Source organism: Chiloscyllium plagiosum, unplaced genomic scaffold, assembly GCF_037043375.1.
Source record: "Chiloscyllium plagiosum isolate Xiang-an unplaced genomic scaffold, Cpla_swu_hap1 HiC_scaffold_3, whole genome shotgun sequence".
In the NCBI taxonomy this organism is placed as follows: domain Eukaryota; kingdom Metazoa; phylum Chordata; class Chondrichthyes; order Orectolobiformes; family Hemiscylliidae; genus Chiloscyllium; species Chiloscyllium plagiosum.
Window position 1 is genome coordinate 154,767,593 of NW_028270141.1, and position 18,526 is coordinate 154,786,118.

General features: G+C 42.3%; 1 protein-coding gene across 1 annotated transcript in view; it reads right to left on the bottom strand.

Moving 5' to 3' along the window:
- LOC122540182 (dynein axonemal heavy chain 8-like) overlaps positions 1–18,526 on the bottom strand; it is a 1,370,012-nt gene that overhangs the window by 597,627 nt on the left and 753,859 nt on the right. The window contains exon 42 of the mRNA XM_087976825.1: positions 16,933–17,157. Within this exon, the coding sequence (XP_087832951.1) occupies positions 16,933–17,157 (225 nt within the window). The remainder of the gene's footprint in view (positions 1–16,932; positions 17,158–18,526) is intronic.

Sequence of the window (18,526 nt, forward strand, 5' to 3'; positions counted from 1 at the left end):
TGGATACCTGGACTCAAGGAAGCCCAGTGCAGATTCCCGGCCTTGAGGAAGCCAAATGCAGATTCCCAGCCTCGAGGAAGCCCAGTGCAGATTCCCAGCTTCGAGGTGAATCCCAGTGTAGACTTGCTTCTTCACAAAAACTGTAATGTTGAACTTTTTTTTCTAATTCATATGTAAGATTTTGTCCCCAGGTTTCTTTGTAAGATAGTGCTGGAAATGGCAACTTTGGACACTTTCATGGTAATCATATATCCCTGTTCTTGATTATATGTGACAATAATCTGAATTCTAGTTCTGTTTCATTTTCTAATGGTCCAACTCCTTCCTCTCTCTTATCTTTCATATATCTCAAAACTCCTTGCATTTTTAAAATATAACTAGCTAGCTTACCCTCATATTCCATCTTTTCCCTCCTTGTTGCTTTTTCAGATATCCTTTGTTGGTTTTTGAAAGCTCCCCAATCCTTTGGCTTCCCATATATTTTCACCAGATTGTCTGCCTTCTATTTTGCTTTATTGCTGTCCCTAACTTCCCTAATCAGCATGGTTGCCTCATCCTCCCCACAGTGTGTTTTTTCTTCCTTGGAATGATGTTCTGTTGTGCCTCCCAAGTTACTCCCAGAAACTCCTGCCATTGATGCTCCGCTGTCTTCCTTTCCAATTAACTCTGGCCAGTTCCTCATTTCTTTGTAGATACCTTTATTCAATTGTGTATTGTTACATCTGATTTCAGTTTCTCCCTCTCAAACTGCAGCGTGAATTCCATTATATTATGGCCAATGCTTTAAGCTCCCTAATCAAGTCTGCCTCATTACACATCACTAAATCCAGAGTTGCCTGTTCCCTAGTGGGCTTTACCCCAAAACTTTAGTTACAACTATAAATACTTCACTTATTTACCTTCAATCATAAAGTAATCAATAATAGATAGTAAAAGTAGTATCTATCGCCAACCAATGAACTTACAGGTTACTGATGATGTAAGTCTTTTGTCTTGGTTCCAATCCTGGGCTTCACTATCCCAATAAAAATTAAACCTGACAGACTATGGGCCAAAAGAATAAGCAGAAAGCACATTGTCCCCTTTGTACCAACTTCTCATCCTGGCTCCACATTCCCTGAAATTATAAACTCACTCAGACTGTGTCTCACTCTGGATGTGATCTCTCCTTCCTGATCACGTGCAGCTTACTGTCTCAACATGCAATCAAAGTGACACCTTTAATCCCCATTTTTGAGGAATTATCTGATGAGGTCAGGTGATGAAGGAGTAGCGCTCTGTAAGCTTGTGATTTCAAATTAACCTGTTGGACTGTAACCTGGTGTCGTGTGAATTCTGACTTTTGTGATGGCTGTGGGAACAGTGGGATTTGATATGCAGTGTGTGATGCCAGGAATGACAAAACGCATCATATAAATACAGTGGCTACAAGAGCAAGTCACATGCAGGAGATCTGCACTATACAACTCACCCTGTTTCTCCAAAACTTGTCCACCATCCACAAGTCAGGAGTAATCAAATGCTTCCCACTTGCCTGGATGAGTGCAGCTTTAACAACACTCAAGAAACTTGACACCATCCAGGAGAAAGCAGCCTGCTTGATTGACAATCCAACACATCTTTCAACATGCTTTCTCTTCACAACCATTGGCAGCAGTGTGTATCATCTACAACTTATACCAGACAAAGACAACAAAGCTACTCTGACAGAACCTTCTAAAACATCAACTACTAACACCTAGAAGATCTATGGCAGCAGGTGGTCCACCTGTAGGTTCCCTTCCAAAACAGTCACAGTCCTGACTTGGTACTTTGTTGCTGTTCCATAGCCAGCATTGCCCATATCCCCTGAACAAAAAAAAATTACTGAGGCTGACAGCGAACCAAGAGAGTTGCATATTGGTTGATGGCATTCCAATGGCTCCTGGCTATCATCTATAACAGTGTTAATGTGGCCAGTGTTGGAGGCTGGGCAAGGCAGCAAGGAGGGAGCATTGATGACTCTTGACTTTGGAGGTTAAAAAGAATTCTCTGAGCGATGTGTGTGTCTCAATGCAGAAGGGACTAATGTTTAAACCATGGTTACCAACTTCTACTGTGTCTTTTTAAGCATCGCTGGCTGGCCCAACATTTATTGCCTTTCCATAGTTTCCCTTGAGAGGTCATGGCGAGCTGCCTTCCTGAACCGCTGCAGTCCATGTACTGTAGGAAGACCCGCAATGCATTTTGGTCTAGCAAAGAGTGAAGGAATGGTAATATGTTACCACGTCAAGGCGGTGAGTGGTTTGGAGGGGAATCTGCTGGTGCTGGTTCTCCTATCTATCTATTGCCCTTGTCCTTCTGGACAGTAGTGGCTCTGGTTTTATAAGGATCTTTGGCAAATTTCAGCAATGCATTTTGCAAATGGTACACACTGTTATTACTGAACATTGGTGATGGAGTGACTGGATGTTGGTGGATGTAGGAGGCTGCTTTGTCCTGGATGGTGTCATGTTTCTTCTGAGTTTTGGGGCCTGCACCTACACGGGCATCCATCACACTCCTGATTTGTGCCTTGTGAACAGGCTTTTGGGGAGTCAAGAGGTGAGCTGGTTCCTACAGTATTCCTAGCCTCTGATCTGCTCCTGTAGCCACTTCTATGGCAAGTCTAATTGAGTTTATGGTTGATGGGTTAATCAGGGATTTAATGTCGGGGGTGGTGGTTAGATTGTCTTTTACTGGGGATACTAATTGCCTGGTATTTGAGTGGCATAAATGTTGCTTGCCTCTTCAGCCCAAGCTTGGATACTACACCTGACATAGACTGCTTCAGTATCTGAGGATTTGTGAATAGTGCTGGATGTTGTGCAATTATTGGTGAACATCCCCACTTCTGATGGATGGGAGGTCAGTGATGAAGCAGCTGAAGATGATTGGACTGGGGAATAGGGCGCTTGTGTTACAGTGATAGTATTCCAACCTCTGAGTCAGGATTTGATTTGATTTGATTTATTGTCACGTGTATGTAAGTACAGTGAAAAGCTTTGTTTGCAAGCAGTACAGACAGATCATAGGGTGAAAAAACCTTGGACAGAGTAAGGCACACAGGTTACACCACACAGGATGTACGTGAAACAACACTAACAAGATCAACATTATTTGAAGTTAGAAAAGTCCATTCATCAGTCTAATAACAGCAGAGAAGAAGCTATGTATTGGTGTGTAGGTTCAAGTTTCTGTATCTTCAGCCTGATGGAAGAGGTTGTAGGAGAGCATTACCGGGTGGGAGGGGGTTTTGATGATTTTGGCAGCCTTTCCATTGCAACGATAAGTGTAAATAGAGTCTACAAATGGGAGGTTGGCTTCTGTGATGTCTGGGCTATGCATACCACCTTCTGTAGTTTCTTAAAGTCCTGGACAGAGCAGTTGCTCTCTCAGGTCATTATGTACCTGGACAGTATGCTTTCTCTGGTGCATCTGTAAAAGTTGATGAGGGTCCTTATGGACCCGTCAAATTTCCTGAGCCACCTTAGGAAGAGGAGGCAAAGTTAGGCCTTCTTGACTGTCGCATCTACATGGATCCAGGACAGGTTGTTGATTATTGCCACTCCGCAGAACTTGATGCTCTCAACCCTCTCAACCTCAGCTCCATTGATATAGATAGGGGTGTGTTCTCCTTTCTTTCTGAAGTCAATGATCAGTTCTTTTGTTTTGCCAACATTGAGAGAGAGATTGTTATTACGCCACGGCACCAAGTTCTCTATCTCCTTCCTATATTCTGACACATCGTTGTTTGATATCCGTCCTACCATGGTGGTGTTGTCTACAAACTCATCGATTGTGCTCGTACAAAATTTGGCTGCACAGTCATGGGTATACAGGGAGTAGAGTAGAGGGTTGAGAACGCATCCTTGAGAGGCTCCAGTGTTGAATGTTATTGTGGAGAAGGTGCAGTTGTCTGTCTTCACTGATAGCTTTCTGACCCACAAACTGCAAAGGATCCAATTGCAGAGGGCTGAGCTGAAACCCAAGTCTCAGAGTTTTGAGATCAGTCTGGAAGGGATAATGTATTGAAGGTGGAGCTGTAGTCGATGGCCAGGAGTCTGACATAGGTGTCCTTGTTGTCCAGATGCTCCAACAATGACCACAGGGCTAGGGAAATGGTGTCTGCTGTGGACCAGTTTCTTTGATAGGTGAATTGCAGGGATTGAGGCAGGCTGGGAGGCTAGAGTTGATGTGGGCAATGACCAGCCTCTCAAAGCATTTCATGATGATGGAGGTCAGAGCTGCTGGCGTTAGTCATTAAGGCACTTTCTTTGGAACTGGGATTATTGAAGCAGGTGGGGACTTCGGCTTGTAGGGGGGGAATGGTTGAAGATGTCAGTGAATACCTCCACGAGCTCATGCGCACAGGATCTAAAAACAACTCGGGAGGCTGGTTTCAAGTCCCACCTACTCCAGAGATGTGAACCAATATCTCTGAATAGGTTGATTATAAAATACCTACCATGTGGAACTCTTGGAGAGATGCCCTGGAACTGAGGTGACTGACCTCCAACAACCACGACCATCTTTCTACATTCCAGGTATGTTCAAATAAAGTGTATATCTCTGAGAGACACATCTCAAATGATGATGATCATGCCCTTTGTTCTCCTTGTTTCTTTACCCCACAGAACAAAAATCACCAGTTACAGCTACTACCCCTGAGGTGCAATCAATAAAATCTAAGGAGTTGGAGAAGGAGGAGGCCTTAGAGGGTACACAGGCATACACAGCTTTATGGATATTATGATGATGCTGTTCCTTTAACAAGGTTATGCTGTCCTTGGCTTTTTTCTTTCCAGAGAGGTCTTAAAAGCAGTGATTCCAAAAGATCTGGCTTGGTTGTGTTTAAGGGCCAATTTGATTTTAGCTAACAGATTTAAAAACTTGTACAATGAAAGGGAATGGCTAGTTCTCCCAGATCAACTTTTCTCTGGTTTTTGTTTTGTTTTTCAGGACTGGGGGTGGATGCGGGGGGAGCTGCAGATAAAGGGGGGTGGCAGGGGCAGGATGGTGAGGTGGGGATAGGTGAACACAGGTGGAGGGTACGAGCTGATTGGTCAATGGCAGGAATGAATCTGATTGGTGGCAGGGAGGAGGAAGCGCTTTGAAGGGAGTCGGGTATTCATGAGTTCTCCAATTTCAAATAACCTCCCTTCCCATCCCCCAACTTTTTTCCCAGCCCTTTCCCCTCCCTTCCACTCCTTCCTGCCACCAACTGGAGTTGTTCCTCCCATTGACCAACCAGGTTGTACTCTCTATTTGTCTTCATCTATCCTCAATTCACCACCACCCACCACCCCCTTTATCTGCACCCTAACACCCACCCCAAGTCTTGAAAAGGGTTATACCTGAAATTCGACTTCTCTACCTCCTGATGCTGCCTGGCTTGCTGTGTTCTTCCAGCCTCCTGACTGTCTATTTTAGATTCCAGCATCTGCAGTTTTTTGTCTCTAACTTGGTTTGGTTTTTAACAAGCAGAGTTTGAAGCTCCTGAACTCAAAGAAGCAGGTTCATGCTGATTATCCCTTTCTCTGACGTCCCTCCTGTAAGATTTTACCTTTTGTGCCAAGGGGAGTTTATGGGGATTATTGCAAGTATTTGGAGCAGCATCATTCAGTTGGGGTAATCAGTTGGGTTTTTGATAGGTTAAGTTATTCTGTATTCTGTTCTCTTCTGTTTGTGTTTCATTTGGTAATCTTGCAAATAAATTCTGTTTTGTTTAAAACTAGGTAGTTGAGCCAGTTACATCATACCCACTCTCCACCTGCTTAAAACAACTAGCAAAGTTAGGGTCAGGGCTACTTCCTTGAAATGTTCGAGGGGGTCTGGCCTGGCCCATGATAGGACAGTCACCAAAGACATCCCAGGTAAAGAGTACTGCAGGCTGACTCCACTACGGCTAATGGTATGGGGTGAGCACCAACTGTCTACTCAATGATGACCCTGTAGAGGTATGGTTCTCATTGTATTTCTTCTCAGGCTAGGATCCAGAATTCAGATTGGGGTACTGACCCACTTGGTTCCCAATTGGACTAGATTTAAGGTTTGTCTCGGGATGAGGAAAAGAAATGCAAACTAATGAGTTCACTCGTCTCGGTCCCTGCTACTCTTTCACGTCAATACAAGGACCAATTTATGGCTATCCAACAGGAATGGGGTCAATTATGCATAAATAAAAAAAGCTTGCTACATGTCCTCAAACCTATCCCCTTGTACCCTTCCAAATGTCTTCCAAATGTCTCCAAAAAGATGAAGACAAATAAGGTACACATTTGCCCTTCTAAATGTGCACCTACAATAATAGCCTATTTCTCATGTCAGTTTTTAGATGCTACAATATAACTTGTTATTCTGATTTGTAGAATACAAACAGAAAGTGATTAAGATAGTGATGTTTGTTCCAGCTATATTGACAGTGGAATCTGAATACAACCCTGGTGTGAACACATAAGTAGTGAATTCTGAGACGCTGTAGGCTCAGATCTACAGTCCCTGCGAGAACTATGAATGCTCCCTGCTCTCAGAATCAGACTTTACTATTATTCAGGAAAGCATCAATGCTGTCACTTTGAAAAGGTTATTATGTCCTGGGATTTTTGATGAGAGGTTGTAAAGGCAGAGGTGATGAACAGACTACTAGAGATAGCCTAAGCAAACAAATTAGGAGGCTTTTAGGGTTTTTTTTATCTTGGAACAATGGAAGCAGTTTGAATTGGAGTAGCCAGCTCTCACAGAACAGGCTTTCTAGATGTTTTCAGCTTTGTCAGTCAGAAGCTGTTTGGGGTTCCAGAAGAATTGAAGGATTGAGTAAAATGATTCCCAGCTGCTACTTTCTCTGAAATGTCTCTTGTATGTTTCTTCCTCCTGGATTGGAGAACTACTTGTAAGAATCTATATCCGAATGTATCTTTTCACCGAGGGGTGTGTTTCGGGGATGTTTACAGTATTGGAACAGTTAATTAACAATAGATATTGTATCCATTATTTGATTAAGTTTTCCAATAATTAAGTTATTCTAAATTCCTTTTGTTTGCATTTTAACCATAGTGATTAAATAAAATGTGTTTTGCTTAATGTCGAGTAGTTTGACCAGTCGCATCACATCTGGAACGTTAGCATCACATCTACCTTTAAAATAAGGAAAAGTTCAGGTCTGGGCTATCTTCTGAAAATATTTTGAGGGGATCTGTTCTGGTCTATAACAAATGGTACACAAAAAATCTTTAAAGAATGACATGAAAAAACATCCAGATGCTACTATCTTCCCCAGCACAACCTGCGGATACAACATTTCAGCCAGTACAAAAGGCTACATTTTTTACAAACTAACACTCAACCAAAGCAACTGGTGATGAAAAATTATGGATCAATGGGCTTTTATAAAAATTAGTAGGTTGTTATTTAATTATTTTAGATTGGCAGGTGGGTTGTTGATGTTGGCACCACATACTTTCTGTATTTATGATGACATTAGATTGCAGGGTGCCAGGGTTGGCAGGGTTCTGGAATACAGGAGACTGGATTTAGGAATGCATTACTAACACATACTTATTTCTAGAATTTGTTTTGTGTTTCGTAGAGTCATAGAGACAAACCATTTGGTCCAACCAGTCCGTACCATACCGAACATAATCCCAAATTAAACTAGTCTGGCCCATATTCCTCCAAACCTTTCCTATTCATGTATCAATGCAAATGTCTTTTGAACATTGCAATTGTACCTGTATCACCACTTCCTCAGGAAATTCATTCAACACTCGAACAACCCCCTGCATAAAAAATTGCCTCATGTCTTTTTAAAATCTCATCTCACCTTAAAAATGTGAACCCTAGTATTCAAATTCCCCATTTTAGGAAAAAGACAACTACCATTAACTCTGTATATCTCTCATTATTTTATAAACTTCTATCAGGTCACCTCTCAACCTCCTATGTTCCAGTGAAAAATATCCCAGCCAATCCAACCTTCCCTTATAACTCAAAACTTTCATACCTGGCAACATCCCGGTAAATCTCTTCTGATTCCTTTCCAGCTAGATAATATCTTTCCTACAACTGAGCGACCAGAACTGGACACTGTATTCCAAAAGAAGCATCACCAATGTCCTGTACAACCTCAAGGGGAATGGCCCAACTCCTTTACTCAAACTACTGAGCAATGAAGGCAAGCATGCCAAATGACTTTTTAACCATCTCTGTCTAAATGTGACGTAAATTTTAAAGAACTGTGTACCTGCACCCCTAGGCTCCTCTGTTCTACAACACTGCCCAAGGCCCTACCATTAATTGTATAAGCCTACTAAAGTCAGTGGAGTAGTGGAAGAATGTTTCAGGGCGACTTGGATAAACTGTAGAATTGGGCTGAGAGGTGGCAAATGGAGTTCAATGCAACTAAATGTGAGGTGATTCCCTTTGGGAAGAATAACAGGAAGGCAGAGTACTGGGTAAATGAAAAGATTCTTGGTCGGGTGAATATGCAGAGGGATCTTGGAGTCCATGTACATAGATCCCTGAAGGTTGCCACCCAGGTTGATAGTGCTGTTAAGAAGGCTTACAGTGTGTTAGGCTTTATTGATAGAGGGATTGAATTCCAGAGCCGTAATGTCATACTGCAACTATACAAAATGCTAATGCGGCCACACTTGGAATACTGCGTATATGTCTGGCCGCCCCATTACAGGAAGGATGTGGAAGCATTGGAAAAGGTGCAGAGGAGATTTACCAGGATGTTGCCTGGTCTGGAGGGAATGTCTTATGAGGAAAGACTGAGAGACTTGAGTCTGTTCTCATTAGAAAGAAGAAGGCTAAGAGGGGATTTGATAGAGACATACAAGATGATCATAGGATTAGACAGTGAAAGACTTTTTCCTAGGATGATGATGTCAGCTTGAGGGGGCATAACTACAAGTTGAGGGATAATAGATTTAAAATAGATGTCAGAGGCAGGTTCTTTACTTAGAGAGTGGTAAAGGTGTGGAATGTCCTGCCTGTCAATGTAGTTAACTCAGCACCATGACTGAGATTTAAACAATCCTTGGATAAGCACATGAATGATGATGGAATGAGCTTAAATTAGTTCACGCGTCAGTGAAACATCGAGGGCCAAAGGGCCTATTCTGCATTGTATTGTTTGATGTTCTATGTTCTACCCTTGATCGTTGTACCTAAATTGAACTCCATCTGCCATTTTCCAGCTCATTGACCCATTTGTTCAAGATCCTTTCGTAACATTAGAAAACCTTCTTCACTGTCTATTATAGATTAGATTAGATTAGATTCCCTACAGTGTGGAAACAGGCCCTTCGGCCCAACAAGTCTACACCAACCCTCCGGAGAGTAACCCACCGGACCCATTTCCCTCTGACTAATGCACCTAACACTATGGGCAATTCACCTGACCTGCACATCTTTGGACTGTGGGAGGAAACCGGAGCACTCGGAGGAAACCCACGCAGACATAGTGAGGATGTGCAAACTCCACACAGACAGTCGCCCAAGGCTAGAATCAAAACTGGGATCCTGGCACTGTGAGACAGTAGTGTTAACCACTGAGTCACTGTGCTGCCCCCAAACTAAGAACAATAGAACTAAGAACAAAGAAAATTTATGGCCCAGGAACAGGCCCTCGGCCCTCCAAGCCTGAGCCAATCCAAATTGCCCAATTCCTAAGCATCTGTATCTCTCTGCTCACCACCAACTCATGCATCTGTCCAGATACACCTTAAATACATCTACTGTGCCTACCTCTGCTGGCAACTCAACCTCTGTTCATAGCTAGCACCTTCCATACCAGGCAACATCCTCATAAACTTTCTCTGCCCCCTCTCCAAAGCATCAATATCCTTTTGTAATGTGGAGACCAGAACTGTATACAGTATTCTAAACGCGGCGAAAGCAAAGCCTTGTACAATTTTAACATGACCTGCCAGCTCTTACACTCAATACCCTGTTGATGAAGGCAAGCATATCATATGTTTTCTTGACCACTCTATCCACCTGTGCAGCCACCTTCAGGGTACAATAGACCTGAGTTCCCAGATCACTCTGCTCATTGACTTTTCTCAAGGCTCTTCCATTTATAGTACAGTTCACTCTAGAATTAGACTTCCCAAAATGCATGACCTCACATTTGCCTGGATTCAACTCCATCTGCCACTTCTCCGCCCAACTCTCCAGTTGACCTATATTCTCCTGTATTCTTTGCCAGTCCCCTATGCTTTCTGCTACTCCACCAATCTTTGTGTCATTTGCAAACTTACTGATCATACCAACAATGCCCTCTTCCAGATCATTTATGTATATTACATCAACCATGGTCCTAGCACTGATCCCTGTGGCACACCACTGGTCACTTTTCTCCATTTTTAGAAACTCCCTTCAACTACTACTCTCTGTCTCCTGTTACTCAACCAGTTCATTATCCACCTAGGTAGAACACCCTGCACACCATGTGACTTCACCTTCCCCATTAATTTACCATGGGGAACCTTATCAAATGCCTTATTAAAGTCCATGCATATGACATCTACAGCCCTTCTTTCATCTATCAACTTTGTCACTTCCTCAAATAATTCTCTTAAGTTGGTAAGGCATGACCTACCCCACACAAAACCATGTTGCCTATCACTGACATGCCTATTCTTTTCCAAATATAAATAGATTTTATCCCTCAGTACTTTCTCCAGCAACTTTTCCACCGCTGACGTCAGGCTCACTGGTCTGTAGTTACCTGGAACATCCTTACTACCACCTTGTATAGGGGGACAATATGAGCAACCCTCCAGTCGTCTGGCACCTCACCTATGTTTAAGGATGCTACAAAGATATCTGTCAGGGCCCCAACTATTTCCTCTCTCACCTCCCTCAGCAATCTGGGATAGATCCCATTGGTCAATGTGATCCAGAGTGAACAATCTTCTATCTCTAATCTCAGCATTTATCACCACCCATTCCTCAGTGAACACTGATGCAAAGTAATAATTGAGAATCTCGCTCATTTTCTCAGGTTCGACACACAACCTTCCTTCCTTATTCCTTAATGGACCAATCCTTTCTCTGGTTACCTGCTTGCTTCTTATATATGTCTAAAACGCCTTGGGATTGTCCCTAATTCTGCTCGCTAAAGTTATTTCATGACCCCTTTTAGCCCACTTGATTCCTCGTTTAAGATTGGTCCTACTCTCCCGATATTCCTCCAAGGCCCGTTATGTTCTTAGCTGCCTGGACCTTATGTATGCTTCTCTTTTTCTCTTAGCTAGTTGCACGATTTCTCCTGTCATCCATGGGTTCATGAATCTTGTCTTTTCTATCCCTTGTTTTCAAAGGGGATCTGCCTATCCTGCACTATCTTCAACCTGTCTTTGAAAGTCTCCCACATATCAAATGCGGACTTCCCTTCAAAAAGCTGTGTCCAATCCACATTTCCCAGCTCCTGCCAAATTTTGATATAATTGGCTTTGGCCAAGTTTAGTACTTGTCCCTTAGGACCACTCTCATCTTTGTCTATGAGTATTCTAAAACTTACAGAATTGTGGTCACTATTCACAAAGAAATCCCCCACTGCCTGACCTGACCTGACCTGGCTCATTCCCCAACACCAAGTCCAATATGGCCCCTTCCCTTGTCAGACTATTGACATACAGCTTTCCTGGACGCTCCATACAAATTCTGTCCCATCCAGGCCTCTGACACTAAGTGTATCCCAATCAATGTTTGGAAAATTAAAATCTCCCATCACCACCACCCTGTTGCCTTTATATCTTTCCATAATCTGTTTACCTATTTGTTCTTCTACCTCATGCTCACTGTTGGGAGGCCTGTAATACAGCCCCACCAATGTAATTGCACCCTTCTTATTTCTCAGCTACACCGATAATGCCTCACTACTCAAGTCCTCCTTTAGAACAGCCATGAGATCATTCCTGACAGGCAATGCAACTCTGCCCCTGCCCCCAACCACCCACCATTTACTTCCCTCCCTGTCCTGGATCATTTAGTTGCCAATCATGCTCTTCTTTCAACCAAGTCTCTGTGATCACAATAACGTCATACTCCCAGGCACCAATCCAAGCCCTAAGTTCATCTGCCTTACCCACTATACTCCTTGTATTAAAGTATATGCACTTCAGGACACCAGTTCTTTTGCGTTCATCTGCTCTCTACCTACTGTTCCCCTTGGTAATGCTAATCTCATGATCCTTACCATCTCCATTTTCCACGTCACTGTCTAATAGTCTTCTCTTCTGGTTCCCAGCCCCCTGCCACATTAGTTTAAAATCTCCCCAATAACAGTAGCAAAAACTCCCCCGAGGACATTATTTCCAATCTGGTTCAGGTGTAGACCGTCCAATTTGTAATAGGTCCATCTTCCCCAGAACCAATCCTAGTATCCCACAAATCTGCACCCCTCCCTCCTACATCATCCCTCAAGCTACATGTTCATCCTGCCTATTCTGTCATTTCTATCCTGGCTAGCACATGGCACTGGTAGCAATCCCAAGATCACTACCTTTGAGATCCTCCTCTTTAACTTCTCTCCTAGCTCCCTGAATTCTGGTTTCAGGACCTCATCTTGTTTTTTACTTATATCATTGGTGCCAATGTGCACCACGACAACTGGTTGTTCACCCTCTCCTTTGAGAATGCTCTGCAGCCAATCGATGATACTACCAATTTTAGTTAAAAAATCACACAACACCAGGTTATAGTCCAACAGGTTTAATTGGAAGCACACTAGCTTTTGGAGCAACGCTCCTTCATCAGATGTTAGTGGAGGATGAAGGAGCATCGCTCGGAAAGCTAGTGTGCTTCCAATTAAACCTGTTGGACTATAACCTGGTGTTGTGCGATTTTTAACTTTGTACACCCCAGTCCAACATCGGCATCTCCAAATCATGACCAATTTTAGTGTTACCCTCAAACTTACTAACCTTTCATATTCTCATTCAAATCATTTATATAAATGACAAACAAAAGAGAACCCAGAACACAACCTGTGAAACACCACTGGTGAGAGGGCTCCAGTTCAAAAAGCAACCCTTCATTATTACTCTCTGTCTCCTGCTATTATGTCAATTATATATCCAATTCGCACGCTCACCCAGAATCCCATAAAACCTAACTTTACTAATTAGTCGATCATGCAGAACCTTGTCAAAGGTTCTTACTATGAAGGTTTCTTACTTTGAACGTTAATACAAAGTATTTGGTTAATATCTCTACTATTTCTTTGTTCCCATTATGTTTTATTTTCTAATCTCTCGTACATCTACATTTATTTTCACTCATCTATTCAGGAACAGTTTATGATATATTCTTACTTTCTTCTGATAGGCTATACATGTAAAAGGTAAAATAAAATCACCAGTCTTACACTTGCATTAGAAAGAAAGATTAAACCTGAGGGTCACCATGCCTCAGGTGAGGGGCGAGGTTGAAAAGGAGAGTTCTTCATTGTAACCTCTGCTAGTGCAGAAATTGAACCCACACATTTGGCATCACTCTAAAGTGCAATCTGGCTGTCCAGCCAACTGAGCTAACCAGCTTCTTCCTTCATTAGAACATAGAAAAGTCCAGCGCAGTACAGGCCCTTCAGCCCTCGATGTTGCGCCGATCTGTGAAACCAATCTGAAGCCCATCTAACCTACACTATTCCATTATCATCCAGACATTTATCCAATGATCACTTAAATGCCATTAAAGTTGACGAGTCCACTACTGTTGTAGGCAGGGCATTCCAGGCCCTTACTACTCTGAGTAAAGAACCTAGCTCTTACACCTGTCCTATATCTATCACCCGTCAGTTTAAAGCTATGATGTCTCATGCTAGCCATCACCATCTGAAGAAAAAGGCTCTCACTGTCCACCTTATTTAATCCTCTGATCATCTTGTTTGTCTCAATGAAGTCACCTCTTAATCTTCTCTCTAACAAAAATAGCCTCAAGTCCCTCAGCCTTTCCTCATAAGACTTTCCTTTCATACCAGGCAAATCCTAGTAAATCTTCTCTGAACCCTTTCCAATGCTTCCACGTCCTTCCGCTAATGTGGCAACCAGACTGTACGCAATACTCCAAGTGCGACCGCACCAGAGTTTTGTATATCTACAACGTGATCTCATAGCTCTGAAACTCAATCCCTCTATCAATAATATACCATATGCTTTCTTAACAACTCTATCAACCTGGGTGGCAACTTTTAGGGATCAATGCACATGGACACCAAGATCTCTCTGCTCATCTACAGTACCAACAATCTTACCAATAGCCCAGTACTCTGTATTCCTGTTAGTCCTTCCAAAGTGAATCACTTCACACTTTATCACATTAAACTCCATTTGCCATCTCCCAGCCCAGCTCCGCAGCTTATCTATGTCCCTCTGTAACCTGCAAGATCCTTCTGCATTGTCCACAACTCCACTGACTTTAGTGTCATCCACAAATTTACTAACCCATCCTTGTACACCCTCATCCAGGTTATTTATAAAAATGACAAACAGCAGTGGCCCCAAAACAGATCCTTGCTATACACTACTAGTAACTGAACTCCAGGATGAACATTTCCCATCAACCACCACCCTCTGTCTTCTTTCAGCGAGCTAAGTTATGATCCAAACCATTAAATCACCATCCATATTTTCTGCAATAGCCTACTGTGAGGAACTTTATCAAATGCTTTGCTGAAATCCATATACACATCAACCACTTTTCCCTCATCCATCTGTTTGGTCACCTTGTCAAAGAACTCAATAAGGCATGACCTATCTTTCCCAAAACCATGTTAACTATCCCTAATCAAATTATTCCTTTCTAGATGATTATAAATCCTATGTCTTATAACCCTTTTCAACAGTTTACCCATAACCGAAGTAAGACCATATGGTCTATAATTACCAGAGTTGTCTCTTGAACAAGGGGACCACATTTGCTGTCCTCCAGTCTTCTGGCACTGTTCAAGTAGACAATGACGGCATAAAGATCAAAGCCAATAGCTCTGCAATCTTCTCCCTAGCTCCCCAGAGGATCCTAGGATAAATCCAATCTGGCCCAAGGGACTGGTTTATTTTTCACACTTTCCAGAACTGCTAATACCTCCCCCTTATGAACCTCAATCCTGTCTAATCTAATAGCCTGTACCTCAGTATTCCCCTCAACAACATTGTCTTCCTTTCTGTGTGAAGACTGCCAAAAAATATTCATTTAGTGCCTCTCCTATCTCCTTGGACTCCATGCACAACTTCCCATTACTGTTCTTGTCAGGCCCTAATCTTACCCTAGGCATTCTTTTATTCCTGACAAAGCTATAGAAAGCATTCAGTTTTCCTTGATCCTACCTGCCAAGTACCTATCATGCCCCCTCCCGACTCTTCTTAGCTCTCTCTTTAGGTCCTTCCTAGCTAACTTGTAACACCTTGAAAGTGGAGTCGCAAGTAGATAAGATAGTGAAGAAGGCATTTGGTATGCTTTCCTTTATTGGACAGAGTATTGAGTACAGGAGTTGGGAGGTCATGTTGCAACTGTACAGGACATTGGTTAGGCCACTGTTGGAATATTGTGTGCAATTCTGGTCTCCTTCCTATCGGAAAGATGTTGTGAAACTTGAAAGGGTTCAGAAAAGATTTACAAGGATGTTGCCAGGGTTGGAGGATTTGACCTATAGGCTGGGGCTGTTTTCCCTGGAGCGTCGGAGGCTGAGGGGTGACCTTATAGAGGTTTACGAAATTATGAGGGGCATGGATAGGATAAATAGACAAAGTCTTTTCACTGGGGTCGGGGAGTCCAGAACTAGAGGGCATGGGTTTAGGGTGAGAGGGGAAAGACATAAAATAGACCTAAGGGACAACCTTTTCATGCAGAGGGTGGTACGTGTATGGAATGAGCTGCCAGAGGATGTCGTGGAGGCTGGTACCATTGCAACATTTAAGAGGCATTTGGATGGGTAAATGAATAGGAAGGGTTTGGAGGGATATGGGCCGGGTGCTGGCAGGTGGGACCAGATTGGGTTGGGATATCTGATCAGCATGGACAGGTTGGACCATAGGGTCTGTTTCCATGCTGGACATCTCTATGACTCTGTGACTCAAATGCCCTAACTGAGCCTTCACGCCTCATCTTTACATAAGCCTCCTTCTTCCATTTGACAAGTGCTTCAATTTCTTTAGTAAACCACGATTCCCTCGCTTGACCACTTCCTCCCTACCTGACTGGTACATACTTATCAATGACACGCAGTGGTGTTCCTTGAACAAGCTTCTCGTTAGAAACATGCCCATCCCCTGCAGTTTCCTTCCTCATCCTAAATCTTGCCTAATCACATCATAATTACCTTTGCACCAGTTATAACTCTTATCCTGAAGTATAGGCCTGTCCCTTTCCATTGCGAAAGTAAAGTTAACCGAATTGTGGTCACTATCACCAAAGTGCTCACCTCCTTCCAAATCAAACACCTGGTCTAGTTCATTACCCAGTACCAAATCCAATGTGGCCTCACCTGTTGATCACTTGATCAACCAGTGAACATCTGTTGTAATTGCACAGCGGAGAGATGTTCCCATGCAGGAGCTAAAAAATAGAATGGAAGAGAACTGAGGGTGCAATTCAGGTCAAACTGAGGTCAGGATGGGTGTCAAGGTAAAGTCAGGGCTGAGGTCAAGGCTGAGAGATGGAATGTGACTGGGTGTGGAGGTGTTGGGAGTTCAGTTGAGCTGAGGAGGGAGTCCAGAGCCATGAGAGTCTGGATTCATGCCATATTGAAGCGTTAAATCAAGCTCCCATTGAGGACACCTAGATGAATCATCCTGTTTTCAAATAACAAGTTTAGTAGAGGTCTTGAACTTGAAGTAATAGACAAAATAAACCTGCATTACAAAATGCAAACCATTAAATTAAAGCAAAAATAAGTTTTCATACCAAGTCATCAAATATATCCCGTTGGTGAACATGAATGGTAACAAGAGTTTCAAACTGGATTCTCTGAAATTTAGTCAGGTCATGTGTTGTTTGGGCAATAAGAGAATTCAGCAGCTCTAGGAATTTCTGATTAGTTGACTGCATAATCTTTTTGCTGTCTTTTGCCAATCGAAGTGCATCTTCAGAGTCCCTTGTCCACAATATCTGGATTGCTAGAATTCCTACCTGGAAGTACAAAGGGAAACAAAGATTTTACGCATATAACAAATGCTCCAGAAAAATAACTGGAACTGAATTACATGATTTGGTAGAATGGAAGCAGAGACACTCTCTTTTTCAGGCTCTATTAATAGTTCCAAAGAAGAGAATTAAGAAATGGCCAGAAGCTACACCTTTACTTTGAAAGAGCTGAAACTTGGAATTCTACCTTCCTTTCATTCATAATTCTGCAATGATTTTTCCATAAAACCATTCCACCCAATATTTCCTTCCCTTCTAACTTCCTTAATTTTACTTTCTATTCGACTGTATTCAAATCATTTAAAAACAAAAAGCAAATGTAAAGTTCCTCTTCATAATACGAGAAGTCAAAATTAAGCCAAATCTGACCTGTCTTTTCCAGACTGTCTAATTATCATAACTTACTTTCATAATTTAAGTGATTGACACAGCATAGTGAACAAAAACAATCCTCTTTTGTTACTTTTATTATCCCCCAGTGCTCTTATATCTATGTATCTTCTTGGTAGTAATGACCTACATTTTCCAAATAGTATCAAGGCCAAGGTGTATGCTGCTGACCATGAAATAAACTGTGGTCTTACCTTTTACATTGGAGCTTTAGGGGCTGCCTGTTTCAGTTACAAAAAAAATCACCAAGGGGACTAGTGAAATCCAGAGTGCTGAGGCAATTCCCCATTTGATGTCAGTAGTATACAGAGGTACAGCAGTCTTTCAGTGTTATCGTGAATTTTTTGTAAAGTTCTTAAGAACATAAAATCATAAGAGCTAGGAGCAGGGGGAATAAGCAATTCAGTACCTTGACCCAGCTCTGCCATTTGATATGGCTAAGCACAGCCTCAACTCTACTTTCCTCCATAATCATTCAACCTAGCCCTTATTTAAAAATCTCCTCTTTAAACTTACTCAATGCCACAGCATCCACACACTCTGGGAGAGTGAATTCCTTAGAGTCATGACCCTTTGAGAGAAGTAGTTTCTCTTCAACTCTGTTTTAAATCCCCTCTAATTCCAGATTGCTTACATGAGGAAACATTCTTTTTATGTTCACTTTATAATCCCTTTTGCATTTTGGGTATCTTAATTAGCTCTCTTCTCATTATTTTAAAGGCCAGAGAGTTAGGCCTAAACTGTTCAATCTCTCATCATAAGACTAACCCCTCACCTTTAGAATTAATCTAGTGAATCTGCTGTGAACTGTCTCCAATTCAACTACATACTTCCTCAAGTAAGGGGGATTTTTAATTTGTTTTTAAAATTATTTTTACTCTTACAGCATCTATTGTCATTAATGTCTTTAAGTATCTTGACTGCTTTTAAATTCTCATTGTTGAGAATTGGTTACAAGCAGATC